Source organism: Gouania willdenowi, chromosome 1 (assembly GCF_900634775.1).
Source record: "Gouania willdenowi chromosome 1, fGouWil2.1, whole genome shotgun sequence".
NCBI lineage: Eukaryota > Metazoa > Chordata > Actinopteri > Blenniiformes > Gobiesocidae > Gouania > Gouania willdenowi.
Window position 1 is genome coordinate 8,653,247 of NC_041044.1, and position 18,252 is coordinate 8,671,498.

Consider the following 18,252-nt stretch of genomic DNA (forward strand, 5'->3'; position numbering starts at 1 on the left):
GGCCCCGCTGTAATAAAAGTTGCCTACCCCTGTTATATTGCATACTCCATCGAACACACTGCACATCTTTACATGAATTTCATTCCCCTGCCTCCCAATAGGAGGTCTCCTCCTAAGGCATCCCAATGACAGCTACCGGTAAAAGCCCTCAGGCCCTGGGCCCCTGAGCTTCTAATGATTGGCTCATGTATTTATAACCACACTATGCTGTCACCCTATGTCCACATATTTCCCAACACACATAAATGGTTAAGGTGTTGATTACAGGCTTGTTGTCCTTTATTTAAAATGTTATTTAGGAATAAAGAAAACCTTGTTAACTTGTACCTTTGTGTTATCTTTGATACATGTTATTTTTCCTGAATCTTTAGATTCACTAGAATAACTTAATGCAGGTTAGTTGTTGTGAGATCTGCTATTGGTGGAGTCTCCAGAGTCTCTCAATGACCCACAGTAAAAAGCTGTCTGAAAGCTTATGTTGAAGCCTCAGCACTCAGGCTGTAAAACTCACCATGGACGTTAGATATTGTATTCTGTTTTTGTCACTTTTCTTTTCCTCTATTCATCCAAGCCATCAATCCAACCAGCAAGTACCTGTTCAAATGAACTATATAGGACTATTAATTCATCCAAAAGTGTCTTTGTATGGTTGCTATGGTTACTTAAGCACAGTGCTCCAAATCTGTAATCCTGATAAATGCAGGATGCTATATATATATATATATATATATATATATAAAATGCTATTCTAACCAAACATAAAAAAATTAAATTCCGTCAAACTTTTTAACATTCCAAGTCTCTAATCTTTTAAGTGAAAAAAAGTACATTTTTTGAAAAAAAAAGTGGTACGTTTGAAGAACAGCTGTTCCTAATCTTCTGTTCTGATTTTCTCCATACAGGTGTTGCCTGAAAGTTGAACATGTCCTGTCAGAGGGGGATGAGGATGATAACCTGCTACAGAGAAGCTTGCAGGACAGTCTGAGGGAGAACTTCACTAACTCCAACTCCTTCAAGCCTCCACTGGCCCGCTCACTGCGCATCAAAGAGGAGCTCCTCAGCCAGAAGCATCGCCTCCTGAGTCAGCCCGCTGCTCTCTCACTAGCTAATCTCGAGTCAGCTGGTTTGCTTAATCATGGGCAACCCCATTCTATGCTTGGCCAGAAGGGTTCTTCATCATTCTGGGGCAGCAAAGCCCACCTTGAAAGCCTGATGAAGCTAAAGCAGGCCAGTGGAGCTCTGAGCGACCTCAAAGACCTGCCTACATTTCTGGAGAATCATCATCATAACCACCACGGAGCCTTCTATAAAAGTTCCCTCCACCATCACCACCACAATCAGGCCTCAAAGGCCCAACATCATCACAATGATGGAAAGAGAGACCATGGCCACTCACCCCCTGTTGACCTAAAAATCCCCCAAGTCCGAAGCATGGATCTGTCATGGGATTCCCATGCCTCTGAGCTGTATGGCTATGGTGCCATGGGGGTTGGGGGTGGTAGCCATGGGGAGAACACCCTTAGCCGGAAACTGAGAGCCATCTTGCCCAAGCAAAACCGACGGGGAGCCAGCCTTGGAAGCCTGCTAGATGGAGCAGCCGACTATTGGAGCTCTGATTTAGACCACTCCAGCTCTGGTCCGGCATACTCCATCTCAGACGTGGAAGGGGATCCAAATTCAAAGCAGCCAAGGAAGAAGAGGGGTCGCTACCGCCAGTACAACAGTGAGATCCTGGAGGAGGCCATTGCAGTAGTGATGAGCGGGAAGATGAGTGTGTCAAAGGCGCAGAACATGTATGGGATTCCACACAGCACCCTGGAGTACAAAGTGAAGGAGCGCATGGGAACCCTGAAGAACCCCCCAAAGAAGAAGCTGAAGCTGATGATGAAGATGGAGGCGGGAGGCCAAGAGTTTCCCGCTGAGTCTGAGAACACTCCCACCTCTACCCCGCGAGACGATGGCCTGCCGCAAGTAGCTGCTGAGCTCAAGGACGATGTTAAGGAAGAGATGGATGACAATTCTAAACCAATCGATTAAATGACTTACACATGTAAACCTCAGTCAAATGACTTTAATAATTTCAGAAATGGATTGGGCTTTATTTGTGCCAATTTCCTTTGCAGTATCTGGGTGAGCACAAATGCAGGGATAATGAGGAGGATTCAAAAAACAACCTGGAGAGAAATAACTAATTGAGTATCACTTGAGTGATGATGTACAAGCATTCGTTAAGCTTTCATATCCATTGGCTTAACAGCTAAAGACATTACTGAAATTCCCCCAAGCATGTTGATAATCCCTGGCCCAAACTATTCCTCTTTTGTTGACTTGATTCACTGAACGACTGCTGCTTTTACTGCAGTCTGGGCTTTGGACAAACCTAATTTGGGGGGAAATGAGGGAAAGGTAGAAAATTAACTCACAAAAAAAGACAAATTAGTCCCTTTTCCACTTCCCCCTTTCATCCAGTACTAGTTGATGATTGGTAAGTGAACTGTCTAATACATTTGAAGCCAACTGCAAGGTTTAATCATACCATTGATATTCCTCACTTGGGTTTTTGAATCAAACCCACTCTCTTATTGCCAGGTAGCCATGATGCTTTAACTGCAAACTTTTCTTTCCTCCTTAAAATGATCTGCTAATATCTGTGTGGGCGAAAGCAAGAATAAGCCGTCCTTTTTTGAACAAGAAAAGAGACACAAAAGTCATTCAGGGATGCATGTTTGTGAGTTTCGTGGACACTACTGACTTCTATAATCGACCTCTTTTTCTCTCTTTTCATTTAATTTGTTTTGCTTTCTTTTGCACTACACTTTGGGTCTGGCGTTTACAGACCAGGTTACCTCGGCATTGTTGCCCACGCATCATGCACTTATTATGGTCTGTGTCAGAAGCCCAGTCGCAAACCTTGCAACGGGTCTAGGGTGTGCTTCACCTGCAGGTGATGATTCATATTCAGATCCTAAAGGTTTTTTACCCTGTTTTTGCCAAGGGAGAAGTTCTGCTTGTTCTAACTATGGATTCGCTGAAATTGAAGGTGTATTGCTACCTCATGGACCTCCATCATTCTCTCACTGCAGATCCTGAAAATTCTGGAGAGTGACCTGCAGGTGGCTCTCGCTACACACCAATATCCTGCCTGGTTGAAGACCTTTTAGGATCAGAATATGAAGGTCTGCTGCTATCTGGCTCATCACTAGCCATGTAAAGTCTTTAGCTAAAGTAAGCTGATTGAGTTCAGCCTATTTTAGCTAAACATGAATGGCTGATAGTTTTTCCTTTTCTAATCAAACTAAGCTAGCTTAAGTAGCTTAGGTGATGGGTTGTAAAAAAAAAAACTTTTCTCCCAATCTTCACGGACAGTTTTAAGGAGGTTTACAACAATGACGTGCATTTTTAGAGGGGCTTTCCTTTTGAGATGGTGGATAGGTAATATGCATTGGGGTGGGGAAGTTAATAGGCTCGGGAAAGGCAGATTTTAATATATTATAAGTTATTTTGACTATGTAAAAGCCAATCCAGGCTACTGGGTGTTTCTGTTATCTTCTCATTTTAAACTCAGGGTAACTGAGGCCGAAAATGTAGGTTGCAAATATGGTTATTTCCTCTTGGACCTATGGTAGACAGAGACAGGGACAGAATTTGCCTCTTGCCAATGCTTGGTCTGGTACAGCTTGTCCACTAATGTGACAGCTCCTCCACCAATAGACCTGTTAACTGAATCACGGAATTAACAGAAAGCACTCACGTGGCTTTTGCGGAAATAACTTGTGGTGTTAAACATCTCCACAAAATGCACTTTTCAAAAGTAGGAGAAACAAACAAGAGAGAAAGAAAGTTTGAGGTTATGCATGGAGTGGAGCTCTTCTACGAAAGGAGGGAACAATGAGGAGGAGTTAAATAAAGCTTTAGTGTGTGAAGACTCTCAGAAAGGTGCAGCTTGGACCCAAACTACGTTTTCCCCTTGATTACCTCCACAAATCCAAGAAAGAGACCTAGTTTATAAGAAAGGTTGACTGCTTGAACAGGTTCGGTTTTGTGTCATGTCGTCATGTTCTCCCTTCCCTTGACGCTAAATGTTGCTCTTCGCTCCTGACACTGCCTGGTGCTCACCCAGTCTGTGAGACATTGAACATGAGAATTCTAACTCTACTCAGAAGAAATACTAATGATTTTTCACTCCTTCTGAAATGTATTGTACATTTTATTTATTCAAATGTTTTGCAATTTATTTTCTTTAAAATGGCATGCACCATCTTTCTTTGGCTGATTTGGGGAATAGCCAATAGAACTTATGTTGATTTTAAAAGAAATATGGTAACGAAATGAAAACAACTGAAGTAACCACAACCTAATTAAAATTAGTGTTATTAACTACTAAGAAACCCTGCAACCATCTGATTATTGGTTCCCCACTTTAGACTCAATTGGCCTGATTGTTAGATATACTTGGCCTATGAAAAACCCCAGGAACATTATTCGTGGTCATTAAGCATTAAATGCATCCAACACCTCAACAATGCAGAGCATTTAAGGTGTCTAAAAGGTTGCTGTGTGCCCCTGGGTTGGACCTTGCGAAGGACAATGCACTGATCTGATAGTTAAAACAGGATCAAAAGCCCCTCACAGTATTGAAAGCACTTGCTAATCGCGCACCTCTGAGCAAAGGCATCATAGGAGCTCAGGTAGTCTGCAGTGATAAGAAAACACCCAGACTACATCAGGTCAGCTGAACTAAAAAACCCTGTTTAATTCCTTGTAGCTGTTTGTGTAATGCATGGTGAAAACGTGCATGTAAAGATTTAAATTGGCATTTAATGCATTGGTTTGCATGAACGAACTCCAACAGCACTTAGACTGAGTTTTCTTCATAAGCCAAACAATAATGTACCGAAAGAAAAACTCTAACTCTTTTTTGCTGCACTGTCAGTACAGTACATGTGAAAAATATCCCCTTTCCAGCCTAATCTGATCTACTGAGGTGCATGCCATTTAAGGTATCTATTTATTATTTGATTCGACTTTAGATTTTCTTTTCTAATATTAAGTGTTTATTATCATGGTTAACGGCTCCCCCTGTCCAAATAAGTCCTCCTCCAAGTATCACTGCAGTTTCAAAATACCTCATTCTATATGATATACCCCAGAGATCAGTTGAACTATTTATATACACAGATGCTAACTCACACCATGAATGTAATACAATGAATTCCTCAAACAGTGCAAACCTGCAGCAGTAATCTGTGAAAACAGATGTCACTGGTGTTTCCTTTGTTAGACTGTTGTTTTTCAGCTCTTTTTTTCTTTCACTTTACGCTGCTTGCATTTGAAACGTGTCCTTTTTGTGACGCGGGTATGCAACAGTAGCCTTCAGTACTGTAGATGTCTCAGGATCGAGCCAACGGGATGGGCAGCAATATTTGTCAGTCGGAAAATAGCGCAAACGAAACTACCTGTAATAGATTTATACGCATTTGTGTGTGTGTAAATATCTATGTATGGATGTAATGTCTACACATAGATGTGTGTACTCACGCTAACAATACGTTAGATTGGCTGGCAACAGCCAAGTGCTATACCTCATATATATATATTCACTCTTTTCCGTGCCTCCTAGCTTATGTATCCCTTACCTGGGAACTTTGCAAAGGGTTAGCTGATACTCTGGGAAATGAGTGAGTCCTCCGCTGTTTCTTCTTTTATAAACTTGTGTCTTTGTTTTGCTTTTCTCTTGAAAAGGAGAGAGGCGCTTCAGGTGTCTGACTGACCAATATATGCCATCCTCGAATATTTCTTCTTCTTCTTCTTGTTTTTGCAACAGAACTGTATTCAGACATGTAGAAGAAGAGAAATACCCTCAGGGCTCGTACAGCGATCCCTGCTCCCTTTTCCTGTAAACTAGTCAGGGTGGTATGGAAAGCCCAAAACCAATATTATTTTCCCCAAACATTTTGGGATTAACTGGTCTGGTTTCACCCTGAAGGCAGTAAGTGAGGTTGGTCCCACCCTGCCCTGAGAAAAAACAAGTCGTTTGATTCTGGTAACCAAACTCCAGATGTATTTCTCCCTCTTTTTAATTTTATTGCAGAAACCCAGAGGGGAGATGAGGGACAGGTGGACTAGTTAACCTTTCTTTATGAGGATTTGTTAAAAACATCTACAAAATATTTTTTTTTCTCTGCATTTGTTAGAAAAACACAACACGCACAGCAAAATGTACCTTAGTAAGAGGAGAAAGAAATCTATATTAATATGTATGTATTTATTTTACTGTTCCCTGCATCTTTAGGTAAGCCAGTTGATTCAAGTTTAATTTCTTTTCTCTGATTTGTTTTTCTGTTGGAAGGACAGTCAAAAAAAAAAATGTTAAAAAAAGACTTTAATAGCAACTACTGAAACCTCACTTAGCAGACACCGCATGACGCCCTGTGTTTCATGCTCCAGGAGGGTGCGTGATGCGGCGTGCTGGAAGGAAAGAAAGAACCATAATGTATATGATTGCCATGCTCCTCTCTGCAGGGAGGATCCCCCGTTTCCTGATCGTCTTGCTGCATATTTGGTTGTCATTTATACCTCAGGTCGAACCGCTTCAAAGCAGCTGATTGTATATTAGAAATAAATAAGCAGAGACACGCACACACATATACACACACATCCCACACATACACACAAAGAATCAGGATTTTTACTATGGGTGGTTTCCACTTTTATCCTTTTGGAAGCAGATTTTAAATAACTGTTGTAGTGATCTGTACGTACACTTGTTATTCTGATGGCATCTTTTATGTTCACAAATGGTTTTTTTAAGAGCTCGGTTGGTGATAAGTACAATGCTGTATTCTTTTTCGTACATACGGCAGTGGAGGAGCAAATGGCACACACACATATTCTCTCACACACTTCATCAGGTAGCCACACTTTATGTAGGCGGATTATGTGTATAATTATGAAGCTGGAGTCTGCCGTGTCTCTTTTAGAAGCAGGTGGGTGTGTTTTGTCCACAGCCTGCAGAACATCAGGCACTGCCTGCTGATTTTGATCTGGTACACTGGAACACTGCAGGCACTGCCTCTGTGAAAAGCACTGGGTTTTGTTTCTTTCGTGTCAACAAAGACTCCCATCCTTCCTATTCTTTTTTTTTTTTTTTTTCAACATCCGACCCCCAACCATGTTGAAAGAAATCTTCCCCACAGTTGTTCTACAAATGCTCAGTGATTTGAGGTTTTAATGTATTGATATTTTTACTGCTGTCATTGTCAGACCTCTCTGAGACAACCCCCTTGAATTCTGCGCATATTCCGCTGAACACTCGTGTAGCGATAGAATGATTGTCAGGCTTCGGACTTTGGATCACATTTTTCTTTTACAGATGTGGAAAATTATAGAGGCAATGCATGCTATCAGAATCCGCAAAGTGTATGATAAGTGTTTTGTCTATTTGCAAAAAAAAAGCACAAACCTGGAAAATGGTGATATGGTCATTTTACAATGTTTCAATGAGCCATCTCTTGGAATTAGGAATTCATGCATTACTCATCTTTATATCCAGAGATCATTTTTAGATTAGATTTTGGATAGAACAAAGAGCCATGGTTTTATTAGCATCTTGGTTGTAGGGTTTTAACTGTAAAACAACCAATTTGTTTTTAACAAATCCCAACATTTTGCTTGAAATACACTGCTTTTATGTTTCAGTTCAGACCCACAAGTCATTGCCCCTAGAAAAAAAAAGACATAATGTGGAATTCAGCTTCTTAAAAGCACCAACCTAGTGACTTTATTACTTTTCCATATCCAGCAAGACATACAAGCATCACACACATAAGAAGCAGGACGTTGTCTGTGTTTTTCTTGTGTGTTATAGGTGCCATCAAGTTATTCTTTTTTCTTTCTTTTTTTTTCTCACACATTTGTCAAAGCGGTGCTAACGGATCTGTTAAAATGTGCATCTTCTCTGTTTTGGAGTGTGATGCCAAGTGTTGTAAATGTCAAAGCATTTGCGAAGACGTGATGAGCAGTCACTCAGAAGCAGTCTGGCTTTGAAAATAGAGCTGAGAACATGTTTGTAAAGGTCAGGCACGCCTCTGAAACAATGATGATCTGCAACCCAGTCAACACAGTAGACACTTTTGGCCCCTTTTTTGATGGATTTTGATAAACAATAACTAGATTTTCCAGATGATTATGGCCAAACCTGCAAAAGGTTTGGAAGCTGAAGTCAATGGATTTTACGATAATCACTGAAAGAGGATGAGAACTATCAATCTGGAATGAAACGCTAAATAATGTTTCTAGGTTGAAATGAACGATTGGCTGCAGCCATCTGGGCAACGTTCAGAGAAATACTTCCATTTAAAGTGAAAATGAATTGTATTTTTTCAATCGGTAGAAACATAAGTGCCTTTTGAAGCCTTTAAACACAATCTGTATAATCCAATCTATATAGAATAATTTTTAATTATGTGTAATCTCACTGCCAAGATAAAGTGGAAAAGGCGTGGCCTTGAAAACAATGCTCCTCTGTCAAAAAGCTAAGATGTCACGTGGGATTCAGGTCAAAATTGTCAACTCGAATTACGTCGACCCCCCTCCATCGTGATTATATCTTACTGTGAAAGTCTCGCAGGGAGACATTTTCTCACACTGGCTGTTCTCGCCTCCACCGTGCCTGTAGAGCTGGCGTGCCCCTAACACCAACAGCACCCAGTGGAGAAGCTTCCTCACAGATGGCACGCCAGACAGACCATCGGTTGCAATGACTCATCGGCCTGTGAAGGTGGATTGGGAGTGAAATCTAAAGAAAAAAAGGCCGCTGAAGGTCGCTGTCCCCACTCCCACGCTCACTGTTCAACATCAGGTTTTTAACAACACCACAGTGAAACTCAGTCAACCTTGTTATCATAGCAAGCTGTTACAGAAAAAAAAAATTTAAATTATATCTATATGAAAAGAAAAGTTTTAAAGCCTATAGCAGAGGTCCTTTGGGGGAAATCTGAGTGTTCCTTGTGTGTTGCCATGACAATCTTGCAGCATTGTTGCCATGTCGGAGGTGTGCCTGTCTCTTTGGAGCCACCTACATTGAACAGCTGGTCTTTGATGCTGTGAAATCACCTCAGCTCTGCCAGCGTTAAAGTGACTCCTGCCTTTGGATTCAGTTCCAGCAGAACAGAACAGAATCCATCTCTCTTCACATTTTACAGATCCTGATGCAGAGAATCCTAAAAACTGTTCTGTGCGTTTTATTTTGGCCTCAAAAGACATACATACAATTGGGTACATTACATGTGTTTTCTTTCTTTTTAGCTAATTTCAACCAGGCCCTTTTCTATTTAAATGTTAAACATGCAGTTAGTTGGTTGTTCTCTTTCCTTGTCTCAGAGATGGTTTTTCTCTTTCTTTACCTCAGTCTCACAAAGACTTGCCTGCAGGGAATTGCATCGAGTCGTGCACATCTGTCGCTTAAAATTGTAGTGAATTATACTCTCAGATCCACAAACTATTAAAGTCGGGTCAGCGGATTGGTTCAGCTAAACGTTGATTATTTTTGGAATATTGTTTTTTTTTTTTTCTTTTTCAGAATAGTGTCAGGTGTTTTTGATTATCCCGTCACTCAAAACTTTCCATAGCCACACTTTGATGCCTCCCTCTCTCCCATTTGATTTTATGATCACTTTCTTTGATGAAAAGACATAAACTACCTTCCCTTCACCTTTGCCCTGTAGAAATGTGTCATCCCTCAGCGTCTTTGGTCAGTGGAGCGTGAGCTGCTGAGGTGACAGGTTCTCTCATTCATCCCGGGAGAGATGGGGGTGTCCCTGGGCTTCCTGGGGTCCTTCACCTCCCATCAAACCTCTTTATAAACCTGTTGTGTCCGCATGCAGACGCCTCTCCTTGTCATGTTTTCTTTTTTTTTCACAGAGGCTTTGCTTTGCTGTACTCTTGTGGGAGGTTTTCTCAACAGGGTTTGAGATTTCTTTTCCAACAATGAGCAACATTTTGACTCTGATCCTTCCTAAGTCGTTTGAGGTGCGGCTTACTTGACATTCCATATACAGAATGTTTGGCAGTTGAACAATATTTCATAGGTCTGGCCATTAATGCCGTAATATGTTTGTAGTTTTCTTTTCATTTTGAGTTGGAGTTTTAAACGACCAAATTTTTTACAAATGTCCACAGATGAGCTTCAGGGCAAGATGTTGAAATGAGTCGTTGTTTCTGTGATCCTCTTGTAAGTCCTTTTCTGCTGTTTCTCTATATGTCGCAATGTCTTCTGAAATCCGAACTGCGTTTGTTGGCTTTGGGTTTGTTAGGTCTACACCACATGCAGGGAACCACAGCGGCTGGAGTATTTATAGCTGAGCTGAAGGGCAACACCGGCTCATATCTGTGTGTTCAATGGTTGGACTTCAGTTCTCAGGCAAAAAAGTTTGGCAGGTGTGAGAAATGTTCTCAAACAAGTGGAGGACCTTACTGTTATCTGACTATTTGCAGCAACATCACTTAAAAGGGTATTTGAATTGCCTTTTTAAACATTTTTTTCAACAGATCCTGTAAATTATTTGCAGCCAAATATGTTTTCAGTGCTTTATAAACAGCAAGGATTGTAAATCTGAATAAATCTTCGCAGAAAAGCCTCATGCTTAGCTCACTCCTTGAGAGATCTAACCCCCAAGACTGGGACTGTTGCTTTCCCAAATGTCAAAGTAAAGCGTCTTCTTGTGTTCGAGCGCTTTGACTTAATCGACATGTGGGAATGTGACATTGAGTGTTTTTCTTTTAAACGTTTCTATTTTTCATCTTTTGAGTTTTTTTTTTTTCTTTTGGTGGTGCAAAAATGTAAAGAAGAAAAAAACTTACAACGCAGTATACCTCAGAAAAGAAAACCATGTGACTTTGACACCCTCCATTTATTGTCAGATTCTCTTCATTTTTCATCTTTCCCCTCTTCTTTCTCAGGCTAGCAAACTTTCATAGCTGCACATCTTCTTTCTAATTTTGATTTGGTCAAACATCTTTGTAACCCACGTAGCGATGATGTATTTCCACAACAAGGATTCACAGTAGACATTGTGCAGGCTCTCAGCACAGGCTGAAAAATCTTCTAGTCATTTCTCTTCAAGTGGGTTTGCAGGAATATTAAAGGCCAATACATGAAACACTTGAAATTCTACATCCCTTGCCTTGTTCCTTTCACATGATTCTATTTCCACTTATCTACTCTTTCTCATCACTAAAAACTGAATGTAAAATGATGAAAAGAAAAAAAACGCAAACACAACAAACCTCTAATTTAACTATACATATATAAGAATAAAATGACTCTATATGTGCACATAGATATACCTATACAACCACACACAGACAACACAATGCATATGTATATAAAAATCATTAACGTTGTATACTTTTATCTTGAAAAGGAAGAGGATGAGCCTCTTCCATTAATGATTCAGGGAAACAATACAGAAGTCCAGTGCAGTATCTTAGGTTCAAATCACTCCCATTGTCACATTTACGGTTCGTTTTTCTAACTCTGTTCTTGCTAGTTATTTCATACACCCCCACCACACCCCCATGACGTAGCATAGGGCATACAAGGAGGGTGAGTGGTGTTAAGTTGAGTTAAAAAAAAAAATTAATTTTTTCTCTTTTTTTTTTTTTAATCCAATGATGTAGTGAAACAAGGAACTTGTGTAGTTGTAGTCTTTTAAAGCCTGATTCTGTGAAATGAGGGGGAGGGTGGGTCGGGGTGGGAGAATGCTTGGGTTTGGTTTTCTATAAGTGAACGTTGCAAAGAAAGCGTATTTCCGATGATGAGTTGGACTCTTATGTCACATTTGGGGTGGCAGTGGGTGGGGGGAGGAGTCTTCAGGACGGTTGTACATAGATCTCGCTTTACCCGTCAACTCTCACCTGTTTTTTTTCATAGGCAAGGTGAAACTGTTCACTGAAGGTGCTCGAGGAGGAACAATTGGTGTGTTTTTATGTCTTGAAAAGTAAAGACTGTTTAAATGAAGAAAGCAGAGACAGTGAAGTTGTTAGAAAAATTGCATTTCCGCACTCTCAAACAGAAACGTTTGACCCTCTTGATATTTTTGCATGCTAGTGTACATACCCCAGTATCAGCCCTTTGGTTGGAAAAGGCTGGTGAATCCAAAAGCGCTTTTTCTGTTTTTCGCTCTGTTTTTATGGATGTTGTCCTCAGGACAGACTCTAATGTTTCTGGATAAGAAAATGTCCCCTAAAAAAAAATCCTTTTTCCTGCGAGTAAGCAACACCTAAGGTGTTTGCCAATGCAACAGCTTTTGTAGTAGTTTCTGGCTAAAGCTCTTTTTGCAATCATTTCCCTTGTGTAAAGTACTAAAAAGTGTGTATGAGTGCGAATGCGTGTGACTGTGTAAGAACTAAGTGAAAAAAATTTCTTTTTTTTTAAATCTTCTCCTTAGTTTTTCAAATATCTTTTATCCTCCAAATTGTTTTTTGGTTTAAAGAGAAAAAAAAAAAAAAAAAAAACTTGTGCTCTTATAGGGTAACTATGGATTCATGCACAAACTGCATTTCTAAGCATAATCGGCTATCTCTATGATAAAGAGGGCTCTAGGGGCCCTAAACCACCCAAATGACATTATACACACACCCTCAGGGACCCTTGACAACACTGCTTTCACTCTTATTCAGGTACTTAATGGACACTGAGGCCTAGCAGTGATAACCCCTAACCTGGGTTGATTTTCAATTGCCTGCTTTTAGGAAGGAGAACTACAGCCAAAACATAAGCTCTTCTATCTTCCTCTCAGAATATTGTTTTGCATCCTACTTATGGATTAATCTACCCTTTATCTGTGTCTTTGCAATTATTTCAAACTAGATAGTTGTATGTTATGAATGTCTATTTTCTCAGCTCAGAAGTCTTTGTTAGCTCTCTGTACACTCAGACTCGCGTCAAGTGCCATGGCTTTGTGCTCTAAAGCACAGCATTGATGCAGGTGTCTGGTATCATTTTGCTACGAAGCATTAATGTAACAATGACTGATATACCGCACTAACCTCTTGTAATAAACATATTTGTGCACACAGCTGTGGTGTGGCTTTGGAGTTGTTGTCTGCCTCTACATGGACAATGCTATAGGAGCCTTTAGTATAACTTTCTACATTCCTGGTGATGGTTTTTGCTAGTAACCTGGCTTCGATAGTTCTGATCAGCTTGGAATCGGTTTGAAATCTTTGAGTAGATGCAGGAAGTGTTGTCTCGGGGGTTTGGACTCTGAATAGATCAACAAACCTCTTCTTTACTTGGGTCTTAGCTTGTTGTCCAGCTGAGGTTTGAAATGTTTCACACATCACCTCAGTTCTTAACGGGTGGCTGGACGTCTCTCTGCAGGGGTCTGCTGGGCTGTGTTCCTCTTGTCCACTGAGATTTTTGCTTTCGGGTTTGACGATATACCTCATTCCTTCAGTCCAGTGGGCCCCAGGGGGCGCTGTGCCAATGCTCAGGATGCTCAAGCCCTTTTTTCATAGTTTGGTCCCAAACTGGACCGGACCACACACACACACACACACACACACACACACACACACTAATACGCACCAACATACAGGTTCTCCAAAAAAAAAACCCAATGGACCTCATTTTTCAATATCTACTGTTTACAGTTTGACAAAAAATTGTATAATTTAAGAATATTTTTCTCATATTGTAGTTTTATTTATGTACAAAATTTTGGGTTGTTTTTGCTCTTATTTTTTACCTTGTGGTTTAAACTTTTATTCTAGGCTTATATTATTGATGTCCATGTAAATGAGCACTTAACAGGAATCACAATAATTGGTTTTAGTTCTACTGATTCACTCTTTTATGTTTCCTGTTCTTTCTCCCTTTTCGAATATAAATCCGGTTATTATTTATTTTTATTTTTTTGGGATGATGTATAACGAATTGTCTTTAATTGTCTGTGATTTTGTTTGATAAAAAAAATGAAGGATGATGATTTGGTTTCCTACCAGTTTCTTTTTAAATAACTTCATTTTGCATTGATCATCAGGCAACGCTGATTAGATCTGTCTTTGTGCATGTGTAAAATATTTTACTGGTTATGTTATATTCAATTTGGTAAAAAAGAAATTAAAAAAAAAAGAAAGACAATTTACATTTTGCCACACATTTCCGCTGTAATGTTGTATAAGGTAGTATTCACTGGATGCTAGAACCTTCGTTTCAAAACCACTATTCTTCTAATAAATTTTGTTGTGAAAATAGCTCAAAGTCTTTCAGTGTTTTCTTTTTTTTATTTTTTTACACAATTTTCTAACTTTAAGAAGAGAATGAGCTGCGGGTGACGAGTTAAAATTTGCCAAATGTTTTTTTCTGATCAAAGCTGTGATCATCTACGTCTTGGTAAGTACACGATACAGACACACGTATTTGGCCACGCCTGTTTTTCAGGGTTTGGGTGCCTTTTTAAATAAAGTGAAATGTTGATGCTTCAGGATACCAAGATATTTTTGACACTGATTTTTACTTTGTGGTAACAGTGTGGGGAAGGCATGTCGATAATCCAACATGACTATGCAGCACCATAAAGACATAAACGCTTTACAAAATGAATGAGCATAAATTCCACAAAAACACTCCAACATCTTATAAAAAGCCTTCCCAGGAGAGTGGAAGCTGTTAGAGCTGCAAAAGGGAAAAAACTCCATGTTAATGTTTATGGGTCAATGACAAAACATTGAAATATTCCGTCCAACTACAGTACATTATTTTTAGTTAAAAAAAGGTTTAAATGCATAACATTACCAAATATGTATCAACTTAAGTGTAGTACGTAGGCACTCACTTAGTTTTTTTTTTTAAATGTTACTTACAGGTCTCTCAGATCTATGGACACAGGTCAGATAGTGGAGCCCAGAGCTCACAGTAAACATGGTGATGCTGCTTTTAGTTGTTATGCTGCAAAGAAGTGGAACAAACTGCCAACAGAGCTGAAGTCAGCATCACATGTGAACATTTTTAAATCAAAGTTAAAGGCACTTTTTTTCTCTACTGCATATGATTGAGAGAGAGATTTTTAGTCATATTGTTGATGTCATGATGTTTTTACTGATGATTTTAATTGATTTTATTGATGATTTTAATTGATTTTACTGATGATTTTAAATGTTCTTATTGATTTTAAACAATTGAATGTTTTATCATGTAAAGCACATTGAGTTGCCTTGAGTATGAAATGCGCTATACAAATAAATTTGCCTTGCCTTGCATTACTAAATTAGTGTTTTTCAAGGTGTCAAAATATCATGTGGTGCGACTTTCTGGCCACTTTAAAATTATTGAAATGTATTTTCTGCCCTATTTTAATTACAACATAGTCCTGTATAAGATTTAAAAATTTCTATTTCCATCACAATATTCCTGCAAACCTTGCCCGATGATGCCCATTTTACAAGATATCATGTGGTGAGATATCATGTGTTCATGTAGAGCAATGACTATTGTAAGCCAAAAACAAAGGAGAAATGCAATGCAAAGAATGGATGTTTATTGCTCAAGTTAATATTTTTCTCATCACTAATCGATGATGTATTCTAAATTTAAAACATCAGCGGTTAAAGCACAATGCCATGAAGGTGGAGGAGGGTGTACCACAGTCGTCATATGCAGTGCAATCTAATGCTGCAAGACTGCAAACACGACTAATTCGCAGAAATTTCAGAGGTGTGCATGTATTTTTATATTTTCATACAGTAAAGATGTAAATCAAACTTTTATTTTGTGGCCCATGTTTTCAGCACCTGCAGAGGAAGTAACACTGCTCCCCAACAAACAAAACTATACTATTACTATTTTACTATTACAGCCACCTCATTAAAAAAAGTGGTATGTATTGTGTGTGAGGTATAATGAAAAATGAAATAGCCTGTGTGACAAAACTTCTTTGTTTTAGTCCAACTTGGTACCAGTGATTTCCATTCAGGTAATGTTTCCTCCCACAGTCCTGAAACATCCAGAGAACAGTGGTACTCAATAGGCGGCCCCCGGTCCGGATCCGGCCCCAAGTCGCATATTTATGGACCACGAGCGTGACTGCTTTATGTGCATGTTTTGGCAGAGTTCTCTCATCAAACATCAGTGCAGTTTATTTAAACAGATGAAATCAAGATTTATTTGTTTATTAGAAAAATATTTTTCATTTTATTTTTTTGTTAAACAAAGACCAATATTTTGTTTTATTTTTAGCATGTAAATGTTTTTATTCATGAGCAGAGAAATGTCGTATTTTCAGGTTATTTACCCATCTCGTGATATTACATGTTTTGTTTTATTTACATTCTAATTCATCTCAGAAATGAAATGGCATTTTATTTAATTTTAGTATGTTTGTTTTGTTTTAAAGTAAAATATTGTTTTTGTTTAAATGAAAAAAATATTTTTTGTTTTAAATATAACGTTATGACTTGTGGCTTGACTGAAGAAAATAAATGGAGGTTTGACCTGTTAAAAAATGTCCATGTGGACCTTTAAAGCTGATATCTGGAGTTTCTGAGAAACGTCTCGATGTCCCGCCCTAAACAGCCTCACTTCCTCCCACTACCTCTGCAATCTACCAGAGGCCACGCCTCTACTTTTCTGCACGTGCATCACGGAACATAATAAGGTTGCATCGGGTCACATTGATATAGGTCTATGGGTCAGGTAAGAGCCAAAATCATATTTACTTGTTTACTGTTGTGACACGCCTTTCCGTGCAAAGTTCCTCATTCACTTTGATTGACAATCTCAAAAACAGGAAGTCAAAGCCTATTGGCTGGGCGCACTCGGCAATCGTTTCTATTTGTATAGGGCAGATTCGTATAGCGAGAGAAAGTTGCGACAACGGAAGTCCAAAATGCTTGACCATCGCGTGATTCATGTAAGACTGAATTTTGTCCCAGAAGTTATTGGCGGGCCATTCGAATTCATTGATTCCTAGTGACACAATTGGGTTTTTTTGGTAATTTGTCATCAATAACTGCATTGATTGACAATAATTATACAGTATACATCATATGTGTGTATATATACAATATATGGTTATGTAGTTCCATAAATCCTTTTTTTTTCCCTAACGTAAATGTTTATTAATGATTATTGTAAAAATCTAGTTTACCTGCTTTTTTGACGTAGTTCAGGCCAACATTCATTTGGTTAAAAACTGTGTTCATATGTATTATATAAAGTGTGTATAGCTTTGATTGTGAGTCATTTTGTATGTTTATGTTCTATTTCCTTATTTGTATGTGTTTTTTGAGTTATTTTCTGTGTTTTTGTTGTTGTTTTGTGTTTTTGGAGTAATTTTCTGTGTATTTGGTATTTACTTGTTTTCATATGTTTTTTGAGTGATTTTCAGTGCATTTGTAGCTATTTTTGTGAGTTTTTTTGAGTCATTTTCTGTTTTTGTTGTTTAATTGTGAATTTCTTTGAGTGAAGTTTTCAGTGTATTTAAGAGAGCTTAAAAATTGATGTCATCATTGAGATTGTTCCATATTCCGACATCCTGAACTGAAATGCACCTTTCTTTTGGAACTATTCTCAATTTAAGAGAGAGAGCATCAGAAACAAACAGAATAATAACACCAATAGAAATCTAAATGACCTTTTAGAGCATCCAAATTAGCCCTGTAGAGGAAGTAAAAATGACAGAGAAAACATCAATTACTGATGTAACTACCAACTATGTCAGTTGTAGATATCTCAGCCTCTCCAAATACACAAATTCAATCATATCTGCAGGTGCTCACAATTTTCCCATGCTTATATTACAGAATAGCTGCCATTCTTGATTTCAAATTGTTAAAAGAACTCAGTTTTTCTAAAATCCCTCAAATGATTCAACAAATTACTTTCCCAAATGAAGTAATAATTTGTCACAAAATCAAGGAAATTTAAGATAATTTAATGTCAATCCTTTCATTATTTATTCCCAATGTGTGAAGTGCAGTTTTTTTTTCTTTCTTTTTACTCTTTCTGCTGTATCAATCCACAATGTGGGATGAATAAAGGTTAATCTTATTTACTCTTAAAGTCACTCATTCCTTGGATATTGTAAATACATACTTTACACATCAGTTATAAGTGCAAATTATGGCACTATATTGTTGAAACTGTTGGTTTACCCATCTAAAATCTGCAGCCCATTTGAATAGTCCGTATTTTGCCCCTGAACTAAAACAAATTTGACACCGCTGCATTAGACCAGCCAGGACTAAAGC

The 18,252-nt window shown here is 38.7% G+C and overlaps 1 protein-coding gene across 1 annotated transcript in view; it reads left to right on the plus strand.

The window, feature by feature from the left end:
- lcor (ligand dependent nuclear receptor corepressor) overlaps window positions 1-11,600 on the plus strand; it is a 116,231-nt gene extending 104,631 nt beyond the window's left edge. Inside the window, exon 7 of the mRNA XM_028447823.1 lies at window positions 903-11,600. Within this exon, the coding sequence (XP_028303624.1) occupies window positions 903-2,037 (1,135 nt within the window). The 3' untranslated portion in view covers window positions 2,038-11,600. The remainder of the gene's footprint in view (window positions 1-902) is intronic.
- Window positions 11,601-18,252: the final 6,652 nt, after the last annotated feature.